Source organism: Acomys russatus, chromosome 14, assembly GCF_903995435.1.
Source record: "Acomys russatus chromosome 14, mAcoRus1.1, whole genome shotgun sequence".
Classification (NCBI taxonomy): domain Eukaryota; kingdom Metazoa; phylum Chordata; class Mammalia; order Rodentia; family Muridae; genus Acomys; species Acomys russatus.
The window spans coordinates 46921493-46947962 of record NC_067150.1 but is presented as its reverse complement, the minus strand read 5'-3'; the positions used below and the strand labels follow the sequence as shown (position 1 = coordinate 46947962).

The 26470-nt window shown below is 40.3% G+C and overlaps 1 protein-coding gene across 3 annotated transcripts in view; it reads left to right on the top strand.

Moving 5' to 3' along the window:
• Window positions 1–26470, top strand: part of Scaper (S-phase cyclin A associated protein in the ER) — a 315920-nt gene that overhangs the window by 190918 nt on the left and 98532 nt on the right. For all 3 annotated transcript variants that reach the window (XM_051156493.1, XM_051156492.1, XM_051156489.1), the window contains one exon: window positions 25842–25957. In XM_051156493.1, the coding sequence (XP_051012450.1) occupies window positions 25842–25957 (116 nt within the window). The remainder of the gene's footprint in view (window positions 1–25841; window positions 25958–26470) is intronic.

The following is a 26470-nucleotide window of genomic DNA, read 5'->3' as shown; positions in this document are numbered from 1 at the left end:
GCTTAGATTCTAAACACTCATAAAATTCAATTGTTTGGAAAAACCAAGGAAAGAGCAAAGCTACTCCTAAGTATGACTACAGGGCCTGAATAAATTTGCCACCCTCACTTTGCCGTAGATCCTTCCTGATAATGAAGCTGGTGCAGGATGCTTTAATTGTTTTCTGTTTCTCTGACCACTGATCTTTCAAAAAGTTACAATGCCTAAAAAGTAAATAAAGTGCTTAAGAGCCAGGAATAATTTGCAGTTCATGGAGTCAGGCAGTCACCTAGTCACGTAAACAGACGGTTGTACATGTATATAATTTAGTCAGTAACGTTTCATAGTGACATGTGCTGTACTTTTTACTTTTAGAAGTTTTTTATCTCCATAAAAAGCATAAGGTTTTATTATGTAATATATTACAGTATGTTTTTCAAACTGAAAACCACATTCAAGATAGATCCTTAGTAAAGAGAGCATTTCCCCCAGCAACTGTGAATGCCTATGTGTCAGATCCTTTCCACAAGGCACTTTAATGTAATTACTGTGACAATTACAGTATTATGAGCTGCCCAGTACTAATGGCCTTGCTTCTCTCCTAGCTACACTGTAGTAGGGATAGTTCTTGTGGCAGGTCACACCCCTTTTCCGACTCAGTACCCTTCAGTGGTCTTCACGTTATTGAGGTAAAAGCTGAAATACTACAATGACCTAGAAAACATGGACATGCTTCACCCATATCTCTGACGTCACTCACCCACTTTGCTCCTCGCTCACTGCATTGCCGCCTGTGGACTATGTATCCCTCTGCCGTGTTAGCGCTCTCTGGCATTAGAGTCTTCACATTGACCCTTCCCTCTGCTGAAAAGCTCCTCCTTCAGTAGCCACATGACCTTCAAGTCTTGGCTCAGATGTTATCTTAGGAAGGTCTGCACCTCTCTGTTGAAAATCACTTTGTTAAAAACGTTCTACATCAAGTAGAATAAAACTTCTTAAAAATTAGTTTTTTATTTTTTGGTTGAGAGCCTAGCCTTTAACGGCTGAGCCATTTTTTGAGCCGGGTGTGGTGGCACACACCTTTAATCCCAGCACTCAGGAGGCAGAGGCAGGCAGATCACTGTTAGTTCGAGGCCAGCCTGGTCTACTAAGTGAGTCCAGGACAGCCAGGGCTACACAGAGAAACCCTGTCTCAAAAAAATAAAAAAATAAATGTTTTGTTTTTTCAAGACAGGGTTTCTCTATATAGCAGCCCTGGCTGTCCTAGACTTGTTTTATAGATCAGACTGTCCTCAAACTCACAGATCCACCTGAGTCGGCCTCCCAAGTGCTGGGATTCAAGGTGAACAGCACCACATCCAGCAAAAATAAAAATCTTTGTCTGTGCTTAGTAAATATTTTTTTCGTCAAGAAAGTTAAATGCAAGAAACGACATTTAACTTACAGTAAGGTTAAAGTTTCTCAGACGCATGAAGGAATGGGAAGATTTTAAGGAATGTTTCAGAACAGCCTTATAGAGAAAGACCAGAGAGATGAAGGGGGTGTGGCGCCTTAGTGATTTATAGCGTCTGCTGTTTGGCCATGGCAAACATATTGACACAAAGACCATCGGAGACCTGGTAATGGAGAGCCAGGCAAAGACAGGGGTCATAAACTGTACTCAGTATAGCAGATCTGGCCCGCTACTCATTTTACAGTGCATGTGGTAAATTTACTCTGCTGCTGTGGTAAATACCATGGCCAAAAAGCAACTAGGGGTATAAGAGTTTATTTGGCTTACACTTCCTGATCACAGTCCATTGTGAAAGAAAATAGGAGGAGGAATTCAAGGCAGGGACCTAGAGGTAGGAATCGAAGCAAAGTCCACAGAGGAATGCTGCTTACCGGCTTCCTCCCACTGGTTTGCCCAGCCTGTCTTCTTGTATAACTCAGGCCCATCTGCCTAGGGGTGGCATCATCCCAGGTGGACTGGACCCTCCCATGTTAATAATCATCAATGAATAGAATACCTTACAGACCATTATGATGGAGGCATTTTCTCAGTTGTTTCCTCTTCTTAGAGAGCTCTAGCTTTTGTCAAGTTAACTAAAAACTAACCAGAACATATAGTACATTCACTGATGCATATCTTTTGCCCCAAATACATAAAAATAAATAAAATTAAATATAGAATATAGGCATAAGAGCAAACTTGCCATTTCTGTGGATCTGAAAAGGAATCAGTAGAAACGTAAAACTAACAGAAACCATAATTCTGTTGCACTCTTGCATCTGTAGACTGTATTGACTGGGCTTGGAGTCTAGTTGACCAAAAGGGGGCCAGATGTCTCGTATGACTCATAGTCACACTAGTATCAAAGCATAGGTCTCTTCCACACATGAAAGGGAGTTGGATAAAAATTGGAATGAATACTAATTAGTGCAGCCATTTATAGGAAGCCTCGGGCTTTGCAAAGAAGAGAGTCCAATGCTTTACAACCAAGACCTTAACCAAGTAGCTGCCAACTCAGTAACTGAAAACACAGTGTCCACTGGCAGCGCTAGAGAAGCATGCTCACACTGTCACTCCTGTGACCTGGGACCCTGATCGCCAGGGAAGATACCTGGGAGGCCTGCTACATAAGAAGGACGGGGGCGGAGTAAACAACAGAGTGAAATATAAAAACTTACTCAGGATGTGCCTGTTAGGGGAGATCACCATCAAAGAATATGTTTAACCAAGTGTGCTGGTGTCCATTTGTACTCTCAGCACTCAGGAAGCTGAGGTGGGAAGGTCATGAACTTAACGCTGGCCTGGGCAAGTGAAACTTTGTCTCAAAAAATGAAAATGCTCTTTGCTGACCATGAGGTACCCAGCCCCAACTGATGTCCTTCTGCATCCAAGGCTCAGGGAACATCATGGAAGTGGGAGCAGAAAGTATGTCCAAGGCTGGAGGCAGGAACTCTGCTATGAGATTGTGCATTCTGACAGTGACAGGAAAGCTGTGAAATCTCAGCATGGATGCCTAAAGAAGACCTGAACAATTCCAGTACCAGCTGACAACCAACATAGATGGAGAAAATCTCACCTCCTCACTCCCAGATGAAGAGCTACAAGCAAGTAAGGCCTGCTGAGAAGGGGAGAATTAGTCCTCCCCAGGCCTTAGCACCTTGATTAGGTTATCCAATACCCAAGAAACACACACATGCAGGCAACCCTGCATAGACTCAGCAGGTTGTATTTATATGTTTATTTGTTTATATGTTTATGTAGCAACTATTTTTAAAGAGGACCATTAATTTGGGGTTGTCATGGGAGGGGCAAGAGGGAGACAGGAATGATGTGGTTATATTTTAATTAAAAATTTTTAAGGAAAATAAAAGGGCTAATGAGATGGCTCATTTGGTAAAGGTGTGTCTCACCAAAGTTGACACCCTGAATTCAGTCCCTGGGACCCACATGATAAAAGAAGAAAAGCTGACATATGGTAAAAGGAAAGAACTGACACAAGTTGTCCTTTGACTACCACATGCCTCAATCGTTATTTCTTTTGTTCTAATGATTTGGGTTCAATCTCCTGAAGACATGATAAAATGTACCCCCAATGACTTAGAACTTTCTAATGACCCAAGAAAATAATCTAAAATCGTTTATCTCACAGGTAAGTTTTGATTTGCAAGTAAAAAAGAAAAAGTGTATTTAGTATGTTCTAGTAAATTAAAACATCTCTTTAAAAATAAAAACAATGACCATTGCATGGCAGCATATTGAGAGGCATCACCAACACATGAGATGGAGATGGATGTGGGTTTGATTGGCAGTTCTGTTGCTGACAGGGCAGGGCAGTGCAGGAACTGAGAAATACACTACAGTAACAGCTCAGTTGTACTGGAGCCACACTTTCTTAGCACATGAGCTGCCTGGCATAAAGCTGCATGGATGGGACAGTGGGACCAGACACCAAGAGAGCAGCAGGACAAGCATGCCCAGCCAGAAAAGGAAGCTGCCGCATGGCCATGGCCATCTCAGTGCCACAGACTTAGAAACTTAAGTGGAGGGATCCCATCCAGCACATAGCGGAAAAACAACTGAGAGGAATTTCCCAAAAGCCGTTTTATGGTAAAAGCTAGACAAAAGCCAAGGAAGGACTGACACCTACTGGGGACTGAGCAGAAACTCAATCTAAAAGCCAGTTCATTCGAACTCAACTAGGAAATGCATGCTGCAAGTGTGGTTTTACACCGCTCAACTGAAGTTTCAAACCATCTTCCCCATCAGGACAATTTGCTACATGAACTACCACAGAGAAGGAAGACATTCAAAATGCCCCTTAGTAAGGAAAGTTACTGAGTGATGCATGTTTTTATCTACTTTACTTTTATTTATCTCATCTTGTCTTTTATGCAGAAAAATATCTTCCTAATGGCCCTGCTTTAGTTCTTAGGTTGATCAGTTTGGCTTTTTGGATTGTTGTGTTTTGTACAGTCTACTATTCTGTTAAGTAGAACCCATATGCGTTCCCTGGCATTCCTACTTCATTCCCTCTTTTCCCCATCCCCTCCTCTCTTTATTCCTTAACTGTAACTTCCATAGTTTTAATAATAAATAAACTAGGGTCTTTCACCTACTTTTTCCTCCTTGATATGTTTCTCAGTTGATCTAATATTGATCCTTATTTTACCAATATTCCTTTTGTAACTAATGTCTTACTATACACCATACTTTGTTCCTTTACCTCCAAAACTTTTCAAAGCTAATGAAGAACTATTTTAAGTAAATTGTTATGATACCTGCAAAGTGGGCTTGTACTCTTGTAAGATATTGGGCCCCCTACCCTGAAAGAACATGGATAACACTTCTACCCTTCTGTAACTTAGTCCCAAACTTGAACATTGGAAATATTTTAAATGAAATAAAGCTGATTTTTCTTAAAAAGTCAACAACAAAATTAACTCAGATGTATAAGTCACAATACAAAAATACAAGAACAAAAAATCATGACAGTATGATCCCTCAGGAGAAAAATATGGCAATTTCATTTTAATGTATTGCAATGGGAGTGAATTAGATAAAATCCCAGACAAAGAATACAAAAGAAAAATTATAAAACTGTTCAACAAAATTGAATGATATATTAAATTTTTAACCAGCTGAATGAATAAAGGAAATCTACAAGATAGAAGATTTCAATGAAGAGATAGAAACATTTATTTATAAAATGGGGCATAAAATTTAACTTTGTTAACTTTTTATGTCTGGCATGACATAACTTAGAACTAACTCATAACTTAGAATTGACTACGTAGGACATGCTTAGAAATAAACAAAGCAAAGTTTGTCATGCTGACTTTCAGTTGTATTAAAATAATTTTGGTTGGAAGATCTATTTTAAGTTAAGAGAAAGTAGTTCTTTTGAAAACAGCCAGATTTTATCAATATTCATATTAATAGTGCTTCATTTAATGAAACTACTTGTAAGAGATTAATTGGTTCACTTACTGACTGTCACATTGCTTTAGAATGGTGTGAACACTACACAGAAACCTTCTCTATATTGCTGAAATGTTTCAGTGATCAGAATTACCTTAGATTTCAAACTAAATATATTGACTGTAAAAAGAAAAGCATAAAACACTGAAAACATGTGAGATTAAAATTTTAGAAATGAAGAACTCATTAAATCAAGTACAGAATATCGTACTGAGTAGACAGAATCAGATGGTTGCCAAAATTTCAGGAATGGAAGACAAAGATGAATTAGACCATTCATAACTTGACAAAGTAAAATCATAAATAATTGTACATTGGTATTTATCACAGTACTGTTTACAATAGCTAAGTTGTGAAATTAGCTAGGTGTCCATCAACAGAAGAATGGATATAGAAAACGTGGTATATATGCACAATGGAAATTTATTCGGGCAGAAAAATGATGAAATAATGATACTTTGAAGAAAATCAATGCACCTAGACATTACTATAGTCAGAAAATTAAGTCAGACTCAAAAATAGAAATGTCATTTTCCTATCACTTATGAATCCTAAATTTTCTATAGAATGTGTAAAACTGTGAATATATGACATGAAAGGAGAAGTAGAATTATGTAGGGGAATGAGTGGGTGTAAGAGGAGGGCAGTAGGAGAGATACAGAAGAACCATGGAGTATTTGGGACAGGACATAATTAAACTGTATTGTATATTTGTATGACAATGTCTTTATGAAATGTACCATGTATGTTGAAATTCAAGTGAAAATTACAACCTAATGGAAAATATACAAGCAGTGTGTAAGATATGAATGAACCAATTATATTGTGGAGCTTTTCTTTGAAATTCTTCAACATTTTTTGTGAAATAGAAATACTATACTTGAGTTACATGTTTTGTTTTAACATGCCTTCTTCCTAACTTGGGAATGCAGTTACTTATCACTTGTTACTACGCTAGTTAGTAGTGTGAACCTGGGAGAACGGGAGCTAGAAATGAGGGGAGCTAAAGTCTCATGCAATAGCCAGCTTTATTCAGAGCACCAGACAGTTTATATTCTAAGGGTTAAGAAGAGTCACCTGAGTGAAGTGCACAATCACAAGGGTGAGCCACATGTGGAAAAGAAGTCTTTCCTTCGAGGCGTAGACGAGTAGCCATTCCCAGCTGGAGTGAGTAACCTGAAGCGCATGCACTCACGCCCGCTGCGCCTGAAGGAGCATGAAAACACTTTTCAAGAACAACCCATGTTATGGAGGAACAGAGATAACAAGACTCTTGTCTTGTTTACTTGGAGTTTTCTCACAGAGTTTCGGAAATCCGCTCACACAGGTTTGTTCATGGACCATGTTTGAACAATCACTAAAGATAGAAAAATAAAGTAAATGCCCATAAAAATAAAAAAAAATACAAGGAATGAGAAAGAAAATCATAAATACTTTGAAAACTAAAATCTATAAATCAAAATCATGGTTTTGAAACTCTGCTGAGTAAAATATAGACTGAAAGTAGGGAATTGAAGAATAATATAGACAATCGTGTCAAAGAGGATATCCAAACATAACAGCGAAGCAAAAACCACAAAATGGTGTTGCAAGGAAAAGACTGTGGCTCTAGAGACGTTTATTCGGAATTCCAGAGGAGAGACTGGAGGGAAAAACTGAGCCAGCTGCATTTGACTGGTAACACCTGAATATATTTTAGAGCTGAAAAAAAAAACATTCTGTGAAGATTGTCAAAAGATAAGTGATTGAAAACTCCTAAAGTAGAACTTATTTCTGGTGTACCGCGGGTCCAAGCCAAAGTTCTAGTGAGCAACAAGAAGTGTCAGAAGAGAGCAGAAGGCTCAAAATGTGTAGCTGTCATCTAGAGTTTTATGCTCAATGAAGGCGGAATGTGGGGAAAGGGATGAGAAGCAGGGCATGCCTACACCAGTACCCACTGGGTAGAAACACACTGCTCAGGCACGACATGCTGGTATCTGAGCATCTGTTAGCAACAGAGTCACAGAGAATGTCTCAGTGGGGTTCCTGTGAAGTATCTCAGAGGAGAAAGGTTGCTGCAGGTATTGTGGCCTCAGCAGTTGCTGGAGTAAAACGTTGCTTTGTTTGTTTGTTTGTTTGTTTCTGATACAAAGAGGTTTATTTGAGGGAAGGGAAGAGGAGAGGAGTTAGAGCCAGAGTGAGCCATGCGGGCAGAGAAAGAGAGAGACCCTGAGAAAGTAAGAGAGTAAAAGGTGTATTCTTGCAGCAGGCCACAGCAGCATGGGTCCTATACAAGGTCCAAGGACAGTCCTCTGTTGGTCCTTCATGCACACGCCAGGTATCAATAGATAGTTCCTGTGGGGCCATGCCATCGCAGGGTGGTGTGAAGGAGTTACACCTTTTTCTTAGTCTGTCCTGTTCAATAAGTTCTTGAGCCTGGTTTCCTCAATAGGATTTTAATGTACCTGTATGCCCTTATGATTTAAATTTATATGGTGGCTCCCTTTATACTCCCGGGAATGTGTAACAGTCTATGCTGCGTGTATCATGCCTGACAGATGGTGTGTTTTTTGGGTCCCCCCTGGGCACTGTAGTCATCCTTTACTCACAAAATAAAGTCAACAGCTACTTGTAAAATGGAGTCCCCTGGGGAGATACATGACCTCTTTTGTATGGTATAGAGCAAGTTAGATCAGAGAATACCCTGATCTCAATGCATAGGGTAATTTGTACAGTAAGATATTAGGTATTTTGCATAGAAATGGAAAGAAAATACACAGAACAGACTAGTGATTTTTATTAGAGCTGCAGAGGAAAACTTGAAAAAGGGAAAGTAAATAGAAGGGGAAACAATCAAAAAGAAGGGTGTGGATTAGGCAGCTCCAGCCAAATGACTCCCGGAAAAGGTAGAGGGAGCGATATGCATTCAAACTTTACATAGCCCCGGCACTCAGGGCTGAACAGCGAGATCCCCAACTTCAAGCCAATGAGTTCTTTAGCAAAGCTATCAAAAAGAAAATGCAGTGGGAAACAAAACAGGACAGGATAGAGCAGGCCTCCTCCTACATAAGGAACATTAAAAAAGTGAAGGAAAGAGAGCTGGGAGCAAGAGTTCAGGTCTGTGTGCAGGCCCCTGCCCTGGACTCAGGAGCGAGGTCTGCCTTCTGCAGTCCCTTGTAAGGCACCGCGTCTGTGTCTTCCTGGGAGGGGCCTTGTCTCTGAGGTCTACTCCATTGGCTCAAACCAGACTTGTATTTCATAGAATACCACACGGTTCTGACTCAATGTTTTCCACTTCTGTGTAGAAGTATTTACAGGCCAAATATCAGAGTATAGGCCTCAGGTTGCTTTAAGGGAAGGACATGAACCTCTAGAGCCCTAGGCCACTGGCTCAGCATGAGTCTTTTTTCTTTTGGTTTTCCAAGGCAGGGTTTCTCTGTGTAGCCTTGGTTGTCCTGGACTCACTTTGTAGACCTCTGCCTCCCAAGTGCTGGGATTAAAGGCATGTGCCACTATGCCTGTGCAGGAGTCTTTATAAAATGGCAGAGAAGAGAGGACCCCTCCCCCATACACCACCTTTTCCTTAACTGCTCCAGCTGCCACATGTACTTTCTTCCAGTTACCTAATACTGAATGAACTATGGGAATCTTCTGACACTCTCTCGTCTTTTTTTTTTTTTTGAAAATACACAGGGCTATTTATTAGCATTGGTTGATTTCTATTCCATTGCTTACATTACTAAAGGATCTAAAGTTTAAAGAATAGAAACTAGCAGGCCATTTTTTTCATTTATAGTGATTACACTTTAAATAATATACCAGGTAGTATGACTTTGTCACGTACTCTGGTGCCTCACATTTGACCATGTCCCCTGGAGGGGGAGACCTGGTGGCACTCAGAGGAAGGACAGCAGGTTACCAAGAAGAGACTTGATACGCTATGAGCATATACAGGGGGAGGTAATCCCCCTCAGGAACAGTCATAGGGGAGGGGAATAAGGGGAAAATGGGAGGGAGGGAAGAATGGGAGGATACAAGGGATGGGATAACCATTGAGATGTAACAAGAATAAATTAATAAAAAAAATTTAAAAAAATACCAGGTAGTAATGATGATACAAGCCCTGCCTACATGTTTGCATGAGGGTCCATGCTTGTTCTCCTGGCATGGACTTGCACTGCCTGAGCACTGGCGAAGGGCCTGTGTCTGTCAAGTGTCTCCCCAAATTTCTTGTCTCAGGTTTCTGTGAGCAGATCTTCGTGTTCCATATTGCATATACCTTTCCAGGTTGTTCTCATGACCACTGAGGCGAGACAACAAAATCTTACCGTGTGTTCTTTCTTCAAACTTTGTAGTATTTCTTTAGGTAGTGGCTTTCATTCTGAGCAGATGAATCCACCCCTCCCCCACCAGCCTGCTGCTGGAAGCACTTGGCACTGTCTTCAGAAAGGGTCATGACTGGCTGAGGTAGGGACCTGCCCTTTGCCTGCAGCCTTCAGTGGGCAGAGGCACAAGGTGCTGTCAACCCCTTACAAACAATGAACAGCCTCTTATCACACCATCTGTCTTAGGGTCACAGCAGTGCTGCTGCTGCTGCTGCTGTTGCTGCTCCTGCTGCTGCTGATGGTGGTGGGAGTAAGGTGCTAGTGGATCTCCCCTCAGTGGTCATGAGAGCAACTTGGAAAGGTATATGCATTCATTGTCTTATGTATGCAGTTGCAGGCAGCCTTCCCAGCTCCAGCTCTCTAACCCTTAGGACACGCTCTCATTTTAAGCTGCAGTTCTCACCCTCAAAATGGACTCTGATCTCTCTCTTAGTTTTCAGTTTGGGGTTTGTTTTTGTTTTTTGTTTTTTGCTACTAAAATTAATGTTTTCCACCATTGCCTGCCTTGTTGTTCTTTAGAATAAGTACTTCTTTGATTGTCCAGAAGGGAAATCTATGTTGTATTAACTGTTGTTATTCATGACCTTGCACACATTGTTACCCATTTCTGTTAAGCTTTTAGAGTAACCACCCCCAACTCTACCCCTCCAGCACGATTTGAGTGCTGCTTTGCAAGGAATGTCTGATACAATAAATATCAAGCAGTATAAGGTTGATATACTCATTTGATGTTCCCATTTGCTTCCCTTATGCACAGAAACTAAAACCTAGAGAAGTAAACCTGCTTGCAGTTCTGCAGTAGTGCTGATCCAGAAATCACACTAAGATATGTCTGACTTTATAGAGTCTTAGCTTTTAATCAACATATTATATTTCCTCTCCGCGTAGTATGCACTAAAAATAAAATTGTTCCATTGAACTAAAACATCCGTAAAGTGTATATAACATTATTCAAAGGTGTTGGGACATTTCCTTTGACAGATGATAGCACTATGTCTAAATTGGAGAAAACACTATATTATTCCTAAGATCAAAGCTTGAGAGGGGGCCATTACACAGGTAGCTAAAATAAATAGTAATAGACGTAAAAGAGTTATAAAATCTAAGACTTCCTTAAGAACCTTGAAAATAATCTAATTATCAAAGTTGGTTATTATATATGAAAGAACGTTATATCACAGAATAATTAAGGTAGTCATTTTGCTAGTATAAAAATGTACATGAGCTCTAGTCTTACCATATTTTTCTGGTTTATTTTATAACTCATTATCTTGAATTAACATATAAGCAGGGTTGTTCAGCTAACAATTTGTCACATCAAATATATAAGGAATATATAGCAAGTACTTTAAAGTCCAAATCTGGCCTGAAGATACGGCTCCCTGGTTTAGAGTACTTCCTGCTCTTACAGAGGACCTGTGTTCTCTTCCCAGCACCTCATCCAGTGACGAGCAACAGTAATTCCAGTTGGAAGTGTTCTGATGCCCTCAGTAATATGAATACACACCCATAGACATATAATTAAAAATTAAAAATTTTTAGAAGTCTAAATCTAATGACAACAACAACAAAACTTTACATAATAAAATACTTAACATTGGGTTCTGTGTTCAAGAAATATATATGTGCTGGGCACAGTGGAACATGCCTCTAATCCTAGCAATCAGGGAGTCAGAGGCAGGCAGACCTCTGTGAGCTCAAGGCCAGCCTAGTCTACAAAGCAAGTTCAGGGCAGCCAAGGCTACACACAGAAACTCTCTCTTGAAAAACTGAGAGAGAGGGAAAGGAAAAGGTATTGCTAACTTTTAATTATTTTTGTATATGCATGTGCTCGTGTGTGTGTGTGTGTGTGTGTGTGTGTGTGTGTGTGTGTGTGTGTTTGGTCAGAGGACAACTTTGGGCATCATTCCTTAGGAATGCCATCCAGTATAGGGTCTCCTTGCAGGAGGAAGCAAAAGGGTTATCTGGGAAGATAGGTTTCTAGAGGATGGTGTGGATAAATGATGGTAAGATAATGCAGTGTCAATTCAAGAAATTTTACGCCATTTAAAATGATTGTAGTATGATATGAATGGGAAAATAAAACAAGATGATCCTACTGGGTTAGGTAGATTTTACAGGGACCCTTGTAGGACAAGACAGAATTCTAAATTAATTCTAAATAAACAGCAGTCAAAGGGATTTAAAGTGGATATCCACATACTGATTTTCACTTTTAATAGTAGTTTTGGAAACATTATAGAAGACAAAATGGAGATAATTTAAAAGTAACCAAATAGATTACTATATTCCAACTAAAAAATGAGTGGGATCTTTTCTTCATTTGTCTTCTGTTCCTGTGATAAAACACTGACCAAAAGCAACTTGGGGAGGAAAGAGCTTATTTCATTTTCCACTTCTTAGTCACAGAGCATTCACTGTGGACTCCAGGAGCATGGAGTTGGAACCTGAAGGAAAGACAACAGAGAAGTGCTGCTTACTGGCTTGCTCCTCATGGCTTACTTAGTTTACACTCATATACCCTGGGGCTCATAGATGGCACCACCCACAGTGGATTGGCCCCTTCAGTCAACAATCTAGAAAATGCCCCCACAGACTTGCCCACAGGCCTGTCTGTTGCTATTCCCCCTTCCCAAATGACTATAGTTTGTGCCAGAATATTGAAATGGAGAAAAGCTATATGGACAAGCAAAATATTCAGGTTTAGGTACAGGGAGAAAGGAAAAACTACTTTATCAAACATTGCTCTTTTAAAAAACAAGAAGAAAGCATATTTTATATATAAGACAAACTGATGGTATAGAATCATAGTATCCTCCAAACAACATACAATTCAAGGGTAAAATGGCTTCTGAGGTCTGCACTTAAGGCACATTATGCTGCATTTGTCATTTACTAGCTGTCACAATTCAGTGAGATAATTTCAGTGGAAAAGGAGAATTGAAATTTGAAGGAGAGGAAGGTGGAACCAGAAGGTATGCTGCTCACAGGGAAGGCAAGTTTTCTTCTGGCTGATGCCCTATACTGGTGCTGTGTCCTCCAATGGTAACTCCTACTCACTTTTCTGTTACTGGAATTCACAAGAAAGGATTGCTGTGATATATATCACAACATAGGCCCTACTCTTCCCTATGGATGTTTGCAGCCTGGAATTGGGAACTCTTTTCATCTCTCATCAGGGAAACCCTAGCTCTAGCAGCCCTGTATCAGCAGTACCAACACGGAGTTATCCAAACAGTTCAGAATGGCCTGGAGCAGAATAATTTCTGCATGGCCTTAGCTGTCATCCAGAAATATTTAAGCTTTGAAAGCTACCAGATGCTCCAGAGATGACCATGACCTCCTCAGAATGAGCATTTTTGTTTAATACATTTCTGCCTAGCCTGCTCTACTCTGTTGAGTAAAGAAATACAGTCATATTGCAGGTGGTCTGTGACTCGCACTGCCTCACAGTCCACAGGATACAGCATCGTGTTTGCTGCTTGCTTTTTTAGAATAAGGCAATAGAAGAATGATGGAGATTTCAAGGTGTATTGGAAATTCTAACTGTTAGGACTGAAATTTTATATACAAACCTAAATATTTCAAATACATTGTTTAAATGAATTCACATGAGGACATGAGTGAAAATCAGATTTACTTCTGTAAGTCACTTTAGTTTATATGACAGTAGATGAAATGTATCCACAGACTGCTATTAAGAAGAAAGAATTGCTTGTGGGTATTTAGGTACACTGAACATAATGTCGATGTCAGAGAAGACAAGGCCCTTCCAGGAAGTAATATTAAAGCTGAAACTATTAGAGTAAGTAGGTGGAGTCTTAGTTAAGTAGAGGTATTTCTAGAGAGCCAAACTTCAGTACAGTTTTAAGATGTCACAGAGATCTCACATCTTTCAGGAACATTGAAGGTCCACAATTTTAAGCCAGCTATAGTAGCACAAACTTGTAAGACAGGTATTTAGGAGGCAGGGTGATCGGGAGTTCTAAGTTTTCTCCACTCTTTGCTGCATAGAGTTTTGAAGCCAACCCTTTCTGGAGAGAGAGGGAGAGAGAAAGAGAGAGAGGAAGGAAAAGAAAAAGAGAGAAAGAAAGGCATATATATATATATATGTATATATCTCCTACATACATATCGGTGAGTGGGTGGATATAGATAACCATGAAGATTTATCATTGTACATATTAATAAAGTGGGAATGAAATGTGAGGCAAAATACAAGAAATATTATCAGGTAGAACTACTATTCATTTAATGGCAGTAATTCCCATACTAAGTAAGTAATTCCCTTACTTAGTATAAGGGAAATGTAAAAAGTTGCTGGTAAGATGGCACTTGACACCACCCCTGACAACCTGAATTCAAACCCTAAGATTCATGTGGTAGAACAGGCTTGTGCAAATGTGTGTTGCATGTGTATAAACTAAATAAAGAAATAAATATGTTCAGGGCGGCCTAGTACTCAAGTGTAGTTAGCCAACAAAAACAGACTCCATGTTTCATGTGTGTTTGGGAGGTCGTCGCCGTTGCCAGTGGTTTGGATTGTTATTTTTTGTCTTTTAGAGGACTTTGCTTGTTTTGCTTGGGAGGGCTGTTTTTATTTATTTTTCAGGGAGAAAACATGAAGTTAGGTGGGTAAGGAAGTACTCTGGGAAGAGTTAGAAAAGAGGAAAAATATCATCAAAATATATTATAGGAAAAATTAAAACTTAACTTTTTGAAAAGGAAGATGTTGAAAACATTTATGCAGGTTAATGTAATTAATCCTCTCAGTGACCACTTCACATGGAAATGAGCCTTATTTTAAGAGTCAGAACACTGAGAAATAAAGAGAAGTAACTAGTTTGATATTTTATGGGGCTCAGACTGTGAGGCAGAATTATCCCATAAGTCACATTCTTAGTTCCTATGCTTACACCCCCCAAACAGTGAGCAAGACCCAGTCCTTACCCACATGGTGATCACAGTCCAGAGGACATAATTGGTCTATACTCCACCTAATGTGGAAAGACTTATTTGCCTTCTGTCTCACAAAGTTGGCCCTCTTACTGTCCCTTGTGCCTCATTCTCCCCCCCCCCCCCCCCGCATGCAGTACATTATCTCTGCTAGCGTTCACAGATCCCCACCACTCCATCCTTGCTAGAAAGGCTTTGTGGGCTCCTAGTACAGTTGCTTTTAACATCTTTACATTTCTGTTTCATACAATGGCTTTATCTCTTTGTGTTGTGGATATATGAACTTTCCTCCAAATTTAAAAGCCTTTAAAAGTATAAATTGGCCATCAAATTTATCTTTCAAGTGAGCTTGCAATGAGAAAGAGGTTTATATTTGCATTTCCCAAAGCATGGTCTATTAGGGTGCTCTGTTCTCCAGACGTAATGACTGCTCTGAATTTTATTTGCCTTAAAGAAGCAGAGTTTGAAACATCTCATTCCCTTAGTAAAGCCATACTCTCATTCATCCCAAGTAGCAACAAAGCTCAGCTCTAGTGTAAGAAGTCAGTAGAACAGTGTTAACCCTTCCGCAAACATCTAGTCACATTCCCTTAGCAAAAGCAAGGAGAAATAACATGTGTTTTAGAAAGACCCAGCACACTGTTCTTCACATACACACTATTTGGAACATTTTAGTGGGTAACAGGTTCAGTGTTGTGTTACTTTTCATCTATGAACAAAGCATAGGCTAATGTGGGTACTTAGAAGTCCCCCAAGCCTCATTTTACCTTCGTTTTGAATCAAATAGTCTCCTAAATAACATTTTGGGGTGTTTTTCCTTCTCAGTTTCTCCCATATATCCTTTCTAATTCTAAAGCAGAGGACCTAAACCAAAAAGCAGATTTTCCCTGTAGAAAATCTCTGACATTGCTTATCACTAGCTACTTCCTTCCTTTGGTTTCCTCTAGCAGATCCCAGGCTTGTTAGCATAATCCCCTCTAATCTGGCTGTACTTCATTTCCTTGTGTCCCATCAAAAGGCTTTACCCAGGTGCTCCCCCTACCCAAAGAAAAGAAAAGAAAAACCGTGATAGCTAACACCAGGCAGCATCTTGCTGAAGTGAGACTCAAGACCCAACAAGATGTGCTCAGATTCACTGACCTCCAGGAAAGAAAGGAAATGGAGTTGGTTTGCAAACTGTTACAGGACAGTTGAGCTGAAGCTCTATGGAGCCCATCTGGACCATCTGGGGCCTCTTCTAACTCTGGTCTCATATTTCCTCCCAGCTCACCAAAGGCTTACTTCTGTCCTGCTGTGTGCACGTTTTGTCTCCATTTCTTGACAATCTCAAGAGCTACACCGTCAGTTGAAAAAATTTCAGTTCCTTAGAATCTAGTTCTTTCATTTTCTTTTTTATTTAGTTATGATGGTCATACTAACATTCTTTATATTCTCTGGGTGTAGATTATTTCAAGACTTTTTTTTCAAGACAGGATTTCTCTGTGTAGCCTTGACTGTCCTGTACTTGCTTTGTAGACCAGGCTGGCGTCGAACTCACAGAAATCCACCTGGTTCTGCATCCCTGCGTGCTGAGATTACAGGTGTGCATCACTGGACCCAGCTTCAAAATTTTTTTTAATACAGAGAGATTCTAATATAAAACAGGTCAGGAACCCTCCTCAGAAATTACTTAGTCACCAAAAGATTATGTAAATACAATGTGGTACTCTAGATTCTACTCTGGGACAGAAAAAGGCCATCAGTAGAAAAGCCAGGAAAACTCAAAGACCCTCGTGAACAGTTGAGTACAGTACCCATGTGTTCTCTCAGTTTTGATGAAGGTGCCATGGTACATAAGCAGCTTACATAAATGAAGCTGGGTGAAGGCTAGTAGAAAGTCCCTGTTATCCTTGTAGGCTTTCTGTAAATCTGAATTGTTACAAAATGCTTTTACGTTTTTAATAGTACTAAAACCAAGGCTTTATAGATTTGCAATATTTAGTAATAAATGTTCTGAAAGTTAAACACACACTAGATTTCCCTACTGTGCTCTTCCTATAAACCCTTCACACTCAAAAGTTACATTAAACCTAGATTTTCCTGCCATTTGCTTCTGTCTATAAAATTGTAAGCAGTTAGTTGATTCCTCTGAAGCTAGTTTTCTTTGGATGTCTTATCTAGGATACTCATCACTGCCTTGAGAGACTGTTCTGAGATTCCACCACACGGCCTGCCATGTGTACACTGCCAGCTATGGCCTGCCATGTGTAAACCGTCAGCCTGCCATGTGTACACTGTCAGCTGTGGCCTGCTGCATATACACCGTCAGCCTGCCATGTGTACACTGTCAGCTGTGGCCTGCTGCATATACACCGTCAGCCTGCCATGTGTACACCGTCAGCTGTGGCCTGCTGCATATACACCGTCAGCCTGCCATGTGTACACCGTCAGCTGTGGCCTGCTGCATATACACCGTCAGCCTGCCATGTGTACACTGTCAGCTGTGGCCTGCTGCATATACACCGTCAGCCTGCCATGTGTACACTGTCAGCTGTGGCCTGCTGCATATACACCGTCAGCCTGCCATGTGTACACTGTCAGCTGTAGCCTGCTGCATATACACCGTCAGCCTGCCATGTGTACACTGTCAGCTGTGGCCTGCTGCATATACACTGTCAGCCTGCCATGTGTACACTGTCAGCTGTGGCCTGCTGCATATACACTGTCAGCCTGCCATGTGTACACCGTCAGCTGTGGCCTGCTGCATATACACTGTCAGCCTGCCATGTGTACACCGTAGCTGTGGCCTGCTGCATATACACTGTCAGCCTGCCATGTGTACACTGTCAGCTGTGGCCTGCTGCATATACACTGTCAGCCTGCCATGTGTACACTGTCAGCTGTGGCCTGCTGCATATACACCGTCAGCCTGCCATGTGTACACTGTCAGCTGTGGCCTGCTGCATATACACCGTCAGCCTGCCATGTGTACACCATCAGCTGTGGCCTGCTGCATATACACTGTCAGCCTGCCATGTGTACACCATCAGCTGTGGCCTACTAGGTGTACAGTGTCAGCATCTTGCTCATAGTAGCCATCCAGGGTGCTACTTTGAGAAAAGTAAAATTTGAATTCCTGATTTCACTTTATCTTTGTTTTTTACTCCTTAAAATTATTCTGTTTCCTTGGCAATATATAGGATAGTCTGGGTCTTGACTTTTTGTAAAAATAAGATGGAGTGAAAAAAGCATAATGAATAAGACAAGATGTAAACTAAGATGATATAAGGGCCTACAATTGGCCTTCTCTCTCTGGCCTCTCCTCCCCAGTGTGTCCTCAAGTAGGCCCAAGCACAAGCTCTGCCTTCACTGGGGCTCCTGTTCCCAGCTTACCCATATATACTCTTGGCTTGGCTTTTCCAAACACAGGGATGTTTCTAAGCATTTTTCCCTCATTGTGATTTGATACTCTCCTCTCTTCTCAAGAGAATTTCTGCCATCAGAGTACCAGAAATTAAACTGATTTAATTAATTTGATTAGGCAAATATTTATTGAACACCTACATTTTGCAAGGCCCAATATAAACACATAATCTCAGGTGTTAGAATTAAGTAAATAACAAAATGAACTAATTCATAATTTAATTAAATAAATAGAAAGATTAGTAAAGAGATAGTATTGGAGAGAAATTAGGCTACTATAAAAATACTGTTCTCCATGGCTTCAGAGGGCAGCGCCTGGGAGTCTATGGACCCAGAAGAATTTGTTCATGTTACAGCTGTTCTTATTAATATTACCTCCTTGCCCAAAACAAACTCTTTCTTGGTCATATGGTCTAAAACTTGTTTTGCTTCCTATCTTTAAAATATTTGGGACCTTTAAGATATGAAGGAAAAGTAAGAGGGAAATTGCTATGGTAAGACACCCTTAGATCCTGTAAACCACTCTAAAGTTGGTAATGGTGGGAATATAAAAGAAGTTACACAAAGGCCCTCTTCTGTAGATGTTTGGCTTGAGTCCATTGTGTTTTGGTTTTGACTGTGTGTGTGTGTGTGTGTGTGTGTGTGTGTGTGTGTGTGTGTGTGTGTGTGTGTTCTGTTTTGTTTTGTTTTGTTTTGTTTTTTAAGACAGGATTTCAGATAAACCTAGGCAGGCCCCAAATTAAACCACTATGAAGTCCAGGCTGGATTTCAGCTTCTGAATCTCCTGTCTCCACCTGCCTGTGCTAGGATGACAGCCTGCACCACCATGCCTAGTCCCCTTTCTAAGTTACAGAGATAACTAAGGAAACTGTCCATATTGGCATTCGTTGAGTCCTAAAGCACTCACCAAGGTAACCGTTTCCTTTTTTCAGGCCACTTTGTATGCATCCCTCACCCTTGCATTTATCTTACTGTACTGCACTTATTTTTAAGTTTGACTCTCACCACTAGACTACGAGTGCCAAGCCCAATCCAGCATCTGGTCACTGTGAGGAGCTTGAGAGTAAGATAAAATGACTTCGTTGTGGATAGTAGCAATGAACTCCATACTGCATCTTAGTCCTCGTTCACACATCCGCTTTCACAAGAGAAAGCATGATCAAGCCTTGTTATCCTCCATCAGTGCCCCTCAGTCTCCCACCCTGCTCCCTTCACCCTGAGTCCAGAAGGCTTAGAAATGGCACAATCCAGCACCCTCCAAGGAAGCTTTATGAGGGTCCACATTCTAATTAGCATCACAAAGTAGTTGCTCCCTGGTCTTAACAAAGCTTCTCTAGCCTTCCTCAGTCTAGCCATGTTACCTAAGCTTTCAAATGCACTTTAGAATTTCAATCTTTTTGGCATCAGATTCCCACAAGTTTAGAATTTCAGCTGTGTGATTTCCTTGCCCCTGGAACCTTAGTTCTTTTGGTGTTCGTGCCTATAGCTAGAAATCTGAGCATAGGCACTTACTCAGATTATAAGAATGTGAGGAAGCCAGCAAAACTGGCTGGGAGTTTTAAGGGGAAAAACCAGGAGGAAGGAATATCAGCTTGTTCTGCTTGTTTCTTTTTAAGCCAGCATTAACACATGAGGATAGTAAAGAAGGGGAGAGGTATGTTCTGGAAGTATGTGCAGAGCTCTGCACACAGAGAAGAAAAATCATGGAAAGTTTCTTTTTCAGGATCCCTGTGTCTTTAAATTGGGCTGAGTTCCAAATTTACACACTTCTCAGACTATTTCTAAATGAATCTTAAGGTGCCACAGATGCTCACACCAAATGCCTGGCCTATCCTGCTAATGAACATGCAAACAGTTTTCCCCATCTGCCGCCTCTCTCAAAAGCTAGGAAGGCCTCCTCCATGATCACAAAGAACATAATCACTGTGTACAGAGAAGTCAAGTACAAAGGCTAGCAGCCTTTGCAGGTCACCAGAGATGAGCAGCTGCCTCTCCTTTGATTAGGAGAGCTAATAACAGTTACTCTACTTAATAATTGGATGGATTCCCGGGCCATGTAATTCAGATTGAGGCTGTCTTTTTTCCTGGCCTTTAACTAAGCTGGGTTATTAGAATGAAGCTACTAATCCTATTAGTCAGTTGTCAGTCCATGGTGGGAGAGAGCAGGGGAAGGCAGAGCTATTAAGATGGTTATGTCAGACGCAGAAAGGAGAGCTGTGCATTCCATCCTTAGAGGTATTTTACCCTTAATCAAATCATAATTATAAAGCTCCTTTTTAAAAAGCTCTTTATGAAATTATTTTCTGGGTTTACATTCTAAATGCAGAGTATTTGGAAAGAGGTAAAGGGAGCAAATACACCTTAGTTATCTTCTAAAATAAAGTGTTTTTAACTAAGGAGTAACCTTTACTTGCTAAGTCTGTTGTATACATCCTGTGCTTGACTCTGGTTGGGAATACAGAGACGAAAATAGATACAACTATCTTTAAGTAAAATACAAAATGATAGCAACAAAACTAAAGTTAAATATATAGAGGAGTTTGACTTTAGTTGAAGGGGTTAGAAAATCCCACGGAAGAAGTAACATTTTATCTGGGTCTTCAGGGTTGGAAGATGGCATGTGAACATTACAGGCCTAGGAGGCAGCAGTTCTGATGGAGAAAGTGCTTGTGCTAATCAACTTTCTGTGCATGCTGAGAACACAAGCAGGCTGAATACAGTGCTTGGGAGAGTGTCTTGTTACTAGGCCAATAAGGTACCAAAATGTGAAGAGAACAGCAGATGCCAAGAGGGAAGCACAAGAAACTAATGTGACAAACTTGGGAATAGACAGAGGAAAGCTGTCTACTGTCGTTCCGTCTGTCTGGATTACTGTGTGAAAGTTATTTAATTTTTTCATTTATACACTTAATGCCACATGCCTGAAAAGTTTCCCTTAATTTCATCATTTGAAATGATTCATCATTGAGCTACCTTGATCTCCTTTTTTAGTACCCATGAGGTAAAGAAGTAATCATCTCAAGCCAGGTTTGGTGGCTTGTGCCAGGCAGAGGCAAGGGAGCTCATGGCCAGCCTGGTATACATAGCAAGTTCCAGGCCAGCTAAGTCTTGTCTCAAGAAACTAAAACAACAACAAAATCATCTCAGATATTGTAAGATTATTGTATCTACCGTTAATGTTCAGAGAGGAAAAAGAGATGTTCATCTTGCTTTGTTAAGGACTGGGACCCATTGTGGGTTGTCATCCTTCTTATAGTGACAGGCGCTGTTTTGAGTTTATCCAACATAGCTCATAGGATGTTCCGTTGTCTAAGACAAATCTTTAGTTGAGCCACTCATCCAGCGAGTCCCTGCCATTTCCCTTTTCTAGAACTAGGACTGAGAGATGAATCAGTTGCTCATAAGGAGCTTGCAGACTATAGGGTGGAAGAGAACAGATGAAATACATAGGAGTTGAGCTGGAGAGATGGCTCAGAGGTTAAGAGCACTGACTGCTCTTCCCGGCAACCACGTGGTGGCTCACAACCATCAATAATGAGATCTGATGCCCTCTTCTGGCCTGAGGGTGTACGTGCAGGCCAAACATTGTATACATAATAAATGAATAAATCTTAAAAAAAAAAATACACAGGAGTTAATGGTGGGACGTGAAAGAGAGTTTAGACATATGCTAAGCAAAGTGTCTATCTGGCTGCACCTAATGGAAGAGGTCAGAGATTGTTCATTGCATATCTAATTCAGAAGTGTGCATCAGCTTGACTTCTGGAGAAACTGGCTTGCTTTTGTTTTTTGTTTTTATAATTTTACAGTTAATTTTGTTTTTTGCTTTATTTTCTTAAAATGATTTTTAAAATTCTATTTTCAGTTACATTATTTATAAAAAAAAGATGGCTTTGAATGGCCTCTATATTTTCTGAAATTGCTGATTTTTGTCCTGCTAAATGTCCACTAGAGTCAGTGGCTTAAGATCTTCAGGCGGTCACAGCCATGTTTGGCATATCATAAAAGGCTTTGAGGGTTTTTTCAGAGTTGTATACATTAAACTGGTCTGCTTTTACTCAGTTCCTTCCCCTCCGTCTGCAGTATTGATCCAGGCTCTTCCCTCAAGCAAAAGCACATGAGATTCTAAAGTGAATGTGGGGTGGTGGGCAGGGGCCGCAGTCAAGAGGTGTAACAGAAGTGAGGTTATCAGAAGCTGCAGGCCTGAGCAGCATGAAGGGGAGGAAAATAAAAGAATTTAAAGAGTGAATTTTTAAAATGTGTTAAAAATTTGGATCCTTGCCCTCAGTGCTAATTACTGTGTTTTACAGATGCATTTGCTTATTTTTAATACTGTTATAGATTTTAAATATTGTATCTATAAATTGCACATAATGCAAAAGACTTTAAAAAAAAAACAGAGCCTCTTCGGCTGGAGAGTTGGCTTGGAGGTTAAGAGCACTGTCAGTTCTTTCAAAGGTCCTGAATTCAATTCCCAACAACCACCTGGTGGCCCACAGCCATCTACAATGAGATCTGATGCCCTTGTCTGGTGTGTAGGCACACATCCAGGCAGAATACTCTATATAAAACAAAACAGAGTCTCTCTATGTAGTCCTGGATGTCCTGGAATTTGCTATGTAGACCTGGCTGGCCTTAAACTGATGGGGTTAAAGATATGTGCCACCATGCTCAGCTGTCTTTACTTCTTGCTACAGAGTCTCTTTACCATCTTCCCTAAATTTCAAATGTTTCAAGGTGCCATAGGCCTGGAACTAGTAATTATCATGCATAAATACTTACTATGAAATTAAATCTAAATAATAGTCATACATAACACATAGCTTTATTTGTATGAAATTCTATAATAGACAGGTCTAATTTATGGTACTATTAATTATAGAGGAAGGTTTGGCTACAACAGAGAAATGAGGGAATTCTTTTTTGGATTATAGAAATAGTTGGGTCTTGATAAGTATTTTCCAGATTTAATTGAATACTAAATCTACTTAAGATCTCAGATTTTCACCCAATTATAGAAAAATTGAAAAATATCAAGCCACAAATAACCAACAAAATATTCACTCCCTGTTTATCAGGAAAAGACAAATACAAACCTAACAAAACTGTCAGCACATACCGTTGAGAGGACTGAAGTTAGACACATGGAACCAAACTCAGATAAGACTATGAACTAACTGAAATGAACAGTGCACTTGAGAATGTACACAGATTGATAAAACCGTGTTAGAACATGGCTTGCCCATAGCTACTAAAACTGATCCTGTGTTATTGTGACCCAGAGGTTCCACTCCTAAGCATATGCCCGACCATCTTGTGTGCTAGATAGTTAAAGCAGTATTGTCCAAATGGAACCTTGTAACAATAAAAAGTTTCTATATAGTACAGCAATGGAAAAGTTGAGTGAAAGGAGATCCTACAGATGGGAGAAATTTTTCAGACACTCGTCTTCCAGATGGCTAATATCTAGAGTATATAAAGAAGTTTAAAACAAAAACAAAAAAACTAAGCATAAAACAACCCAGTTAAAAAAAAATTTAACAACTCAACATAGTTCTAAAAAACATACAAAAAGCCAATAATTATTAAACATATTACATATGTTCAAAGTCACAAGCTTACCAAAATGGAAATTAAAACCACTTTGAGATTCCATTTCACCCAAGTCCAAATGAGTGTGTCCAGAAAGCCAATGACAAATGACAAGGATTTAAAGAAAGAGTAAATCATATTGTTGGTAGAATGTAAACTGGTGCAACTACTATAAAAATAAGCTGGAAGATTTCTTTTAGAAACTAAAAGTAGGTCAGGTGGTGGTGTGGCACGCCTTTAATCCCAGCACTAGGGAAACAGGTGGAGGCAGACAGATCTCTGAGTTCCAGGCCAGCCTGGTCTGCAGAATGAGTTCCAGGATAGCCAGGGGTTCACAGAGAAACCCTGTCTCAAAACAACAACAACAACTAAAAATAGGGCTGCCATATGACCCATTCATACCATCTCTACCATTCCTGGGCATATGTGCAAAAGAATGTAAGTCCAACCACAGACTTCCTTATCTATGTTCATTGCTGTTCTCGGCTCAGTAGCAGGGAAACAGAATTAATAAGCTTTTGAGAAAGTAGGGAGGGAGGATTTTTGTATGCATATGTAAGTGTGTATGTGTGTGTGTGTGTGTTAGTGTCTGTATATGTGTGAGTGTGTGTGTCTATACAGAGTCCAGGAAACTAAAAAGAAGGCCATGAAGGAGGAAAAGGAAGCTTTAAAGGTGACAGATGAAGGTGACATGAAAGTAGAATGGGAAAGGTTTTATTTTGGAGGAAGTTAATACATAAAGTACAACACATACACTCAAAAATAGATAAGTAAATATAGCATTTTTAGGGGTAATTTTGTTTTTTATTAAATTAATTAAAATTTATTCATGATACATCCTGATCGAAACTTCCCCTCCCTTCACTCCTTCCAGTCCCTCTCTCTCACTTCCTCTCCCCTCCATTCCCCCTCCTCTCTTTCTGTTTAGAAAAGGGGAGGCCTCCCCTGCATACCCACCAGCCTTGGCATATGAAGCTGCAGTGAGACTATACACACCTTCTTTTGAGGCTAGACAAGGCAGGGCAGTTAGGCGAGAGGGATCCAGAAGCCGGCAACAGCGTCAGAGACAGCCCCTGCTCTGCTGTCAGGAGTCCCAGGGGTTTGATTTCCCCTGCAGCTTCTCCCTGGCCTGAGGCGACTCTGACTGTGTCCTCTCCTGTTTGTGTATTGTTATTGACAGGCACATTCCTTGTGTCATTGTAGTTGTTGTTGCTGTTGTTGTTAGGGTACCAGTCACATTGTGCCACCCTGACAGATTTGTTCACATTTAATTATTTTTTCATATAGCTTAAATACTGTTATTGTCTGAGTTTTGGATGTTAGCATATGAATGAGGGTAGGGTTGGGGCCAAAACAGTTTGCTTTCCTATTTCTTACATACATGCTGCTTAAAAACTAAAGTAGCATAGCAGAAAATTGATCTCTTCTTTTCCATGCCAGAAGAATGCAAATTACTTAGAGAAGTTTCTTTACAGTAAAGTTACGTATAATTTAGAAATTATATAGGAATAACATAGATTGAGTTCTGAAATGCTTACTAATAATCCTCTCTAAAATAGCTAAAGAGAAGAGAAATGTGCATGCTTCAAAAATTTAGGTTGTCTGGTATTGCTGAAGAATATTCCAGTGGAGAAAACCTTTGTGGAAGTCAATTGCTCTTGTTAGGTCAGGGTTAAGATTACAGAATAACACATTTATTTTTCTTGATAAATGTGCTCTGTTATCTCCCTGCTACTATGTCCTGCCACCTCCTTTACTCCTTCTGCCTGTCTCTAGAAGCCAGTCTTGGTCTTTTCCTCAAAATCTGATTGGCCGCCCATTCTTCCACAGCCTTTGCCTTCCCTCTGGGAACTAGCTATTGGCAGGCGTCTGTAATGGTATGACTGCATCTGTCCCGTCACCAGACTCTAAACTTCATAACTCAGTGTGGCCGTGTCTGACATTCACCGCCATTCGCCTTCAGTTTCCTGAGCTGAGAAATCGTTCAGCAAATGTCTCCACTACCAACCAAATATTTCATTTGCTTAGAATTTTATGCATGGGATAATGGGCTAACGTCTGTTTTTGTTTCTGTCTAGAATGTAGCAGATCAGATTGCATTTCAAGTTGCTGGTGGACTAACAGCCCTTGAACACATCCTTCAAGTAGTGGCTCCCGCCACAAACATGAGCACGGTTTCGCGAATTCCTCCTAAGTAAGTATAGTTTCTTCATCTGTCTTTCACGTTTCATTTGTATGTAATTTCTGCCCTGTGGTTTCCATATGGGGTACCACAGGAAAATTATATGTGTACTTAGGGTTGAATAGCAAGAGCTTACACCACATTAAGGAGAAGAACAGGGGGCTGGAGAGATGGCCCAATGGTTAAGAGCACTGCCTGCTCTTCCAAAGGTCCTGAGTTCAATTCCCAGCAACCACATGGTGGCTCACAGCCATCTATAATGTAACCTGATTCCCTCTACTGGCCTACAAGCAGACAACACTGTATACATAATAATAAATAAATCTTTTTTTAAAAAAAGGAGAAGAACAGGGGTGCTTGACTTCATTTACAGAATTCAAATTGAGCTAGAAAGCCTTATAAGGAAATCTTTTTAATGTGTGATCAACTCTATTCATACATCAAAAAGAACTGATGAACTCTTGGAATAGAAGTGACAGAAAGCTACACTTCTGTGTTGTGTGTGAAAGAGGTGAGTCCATAGTC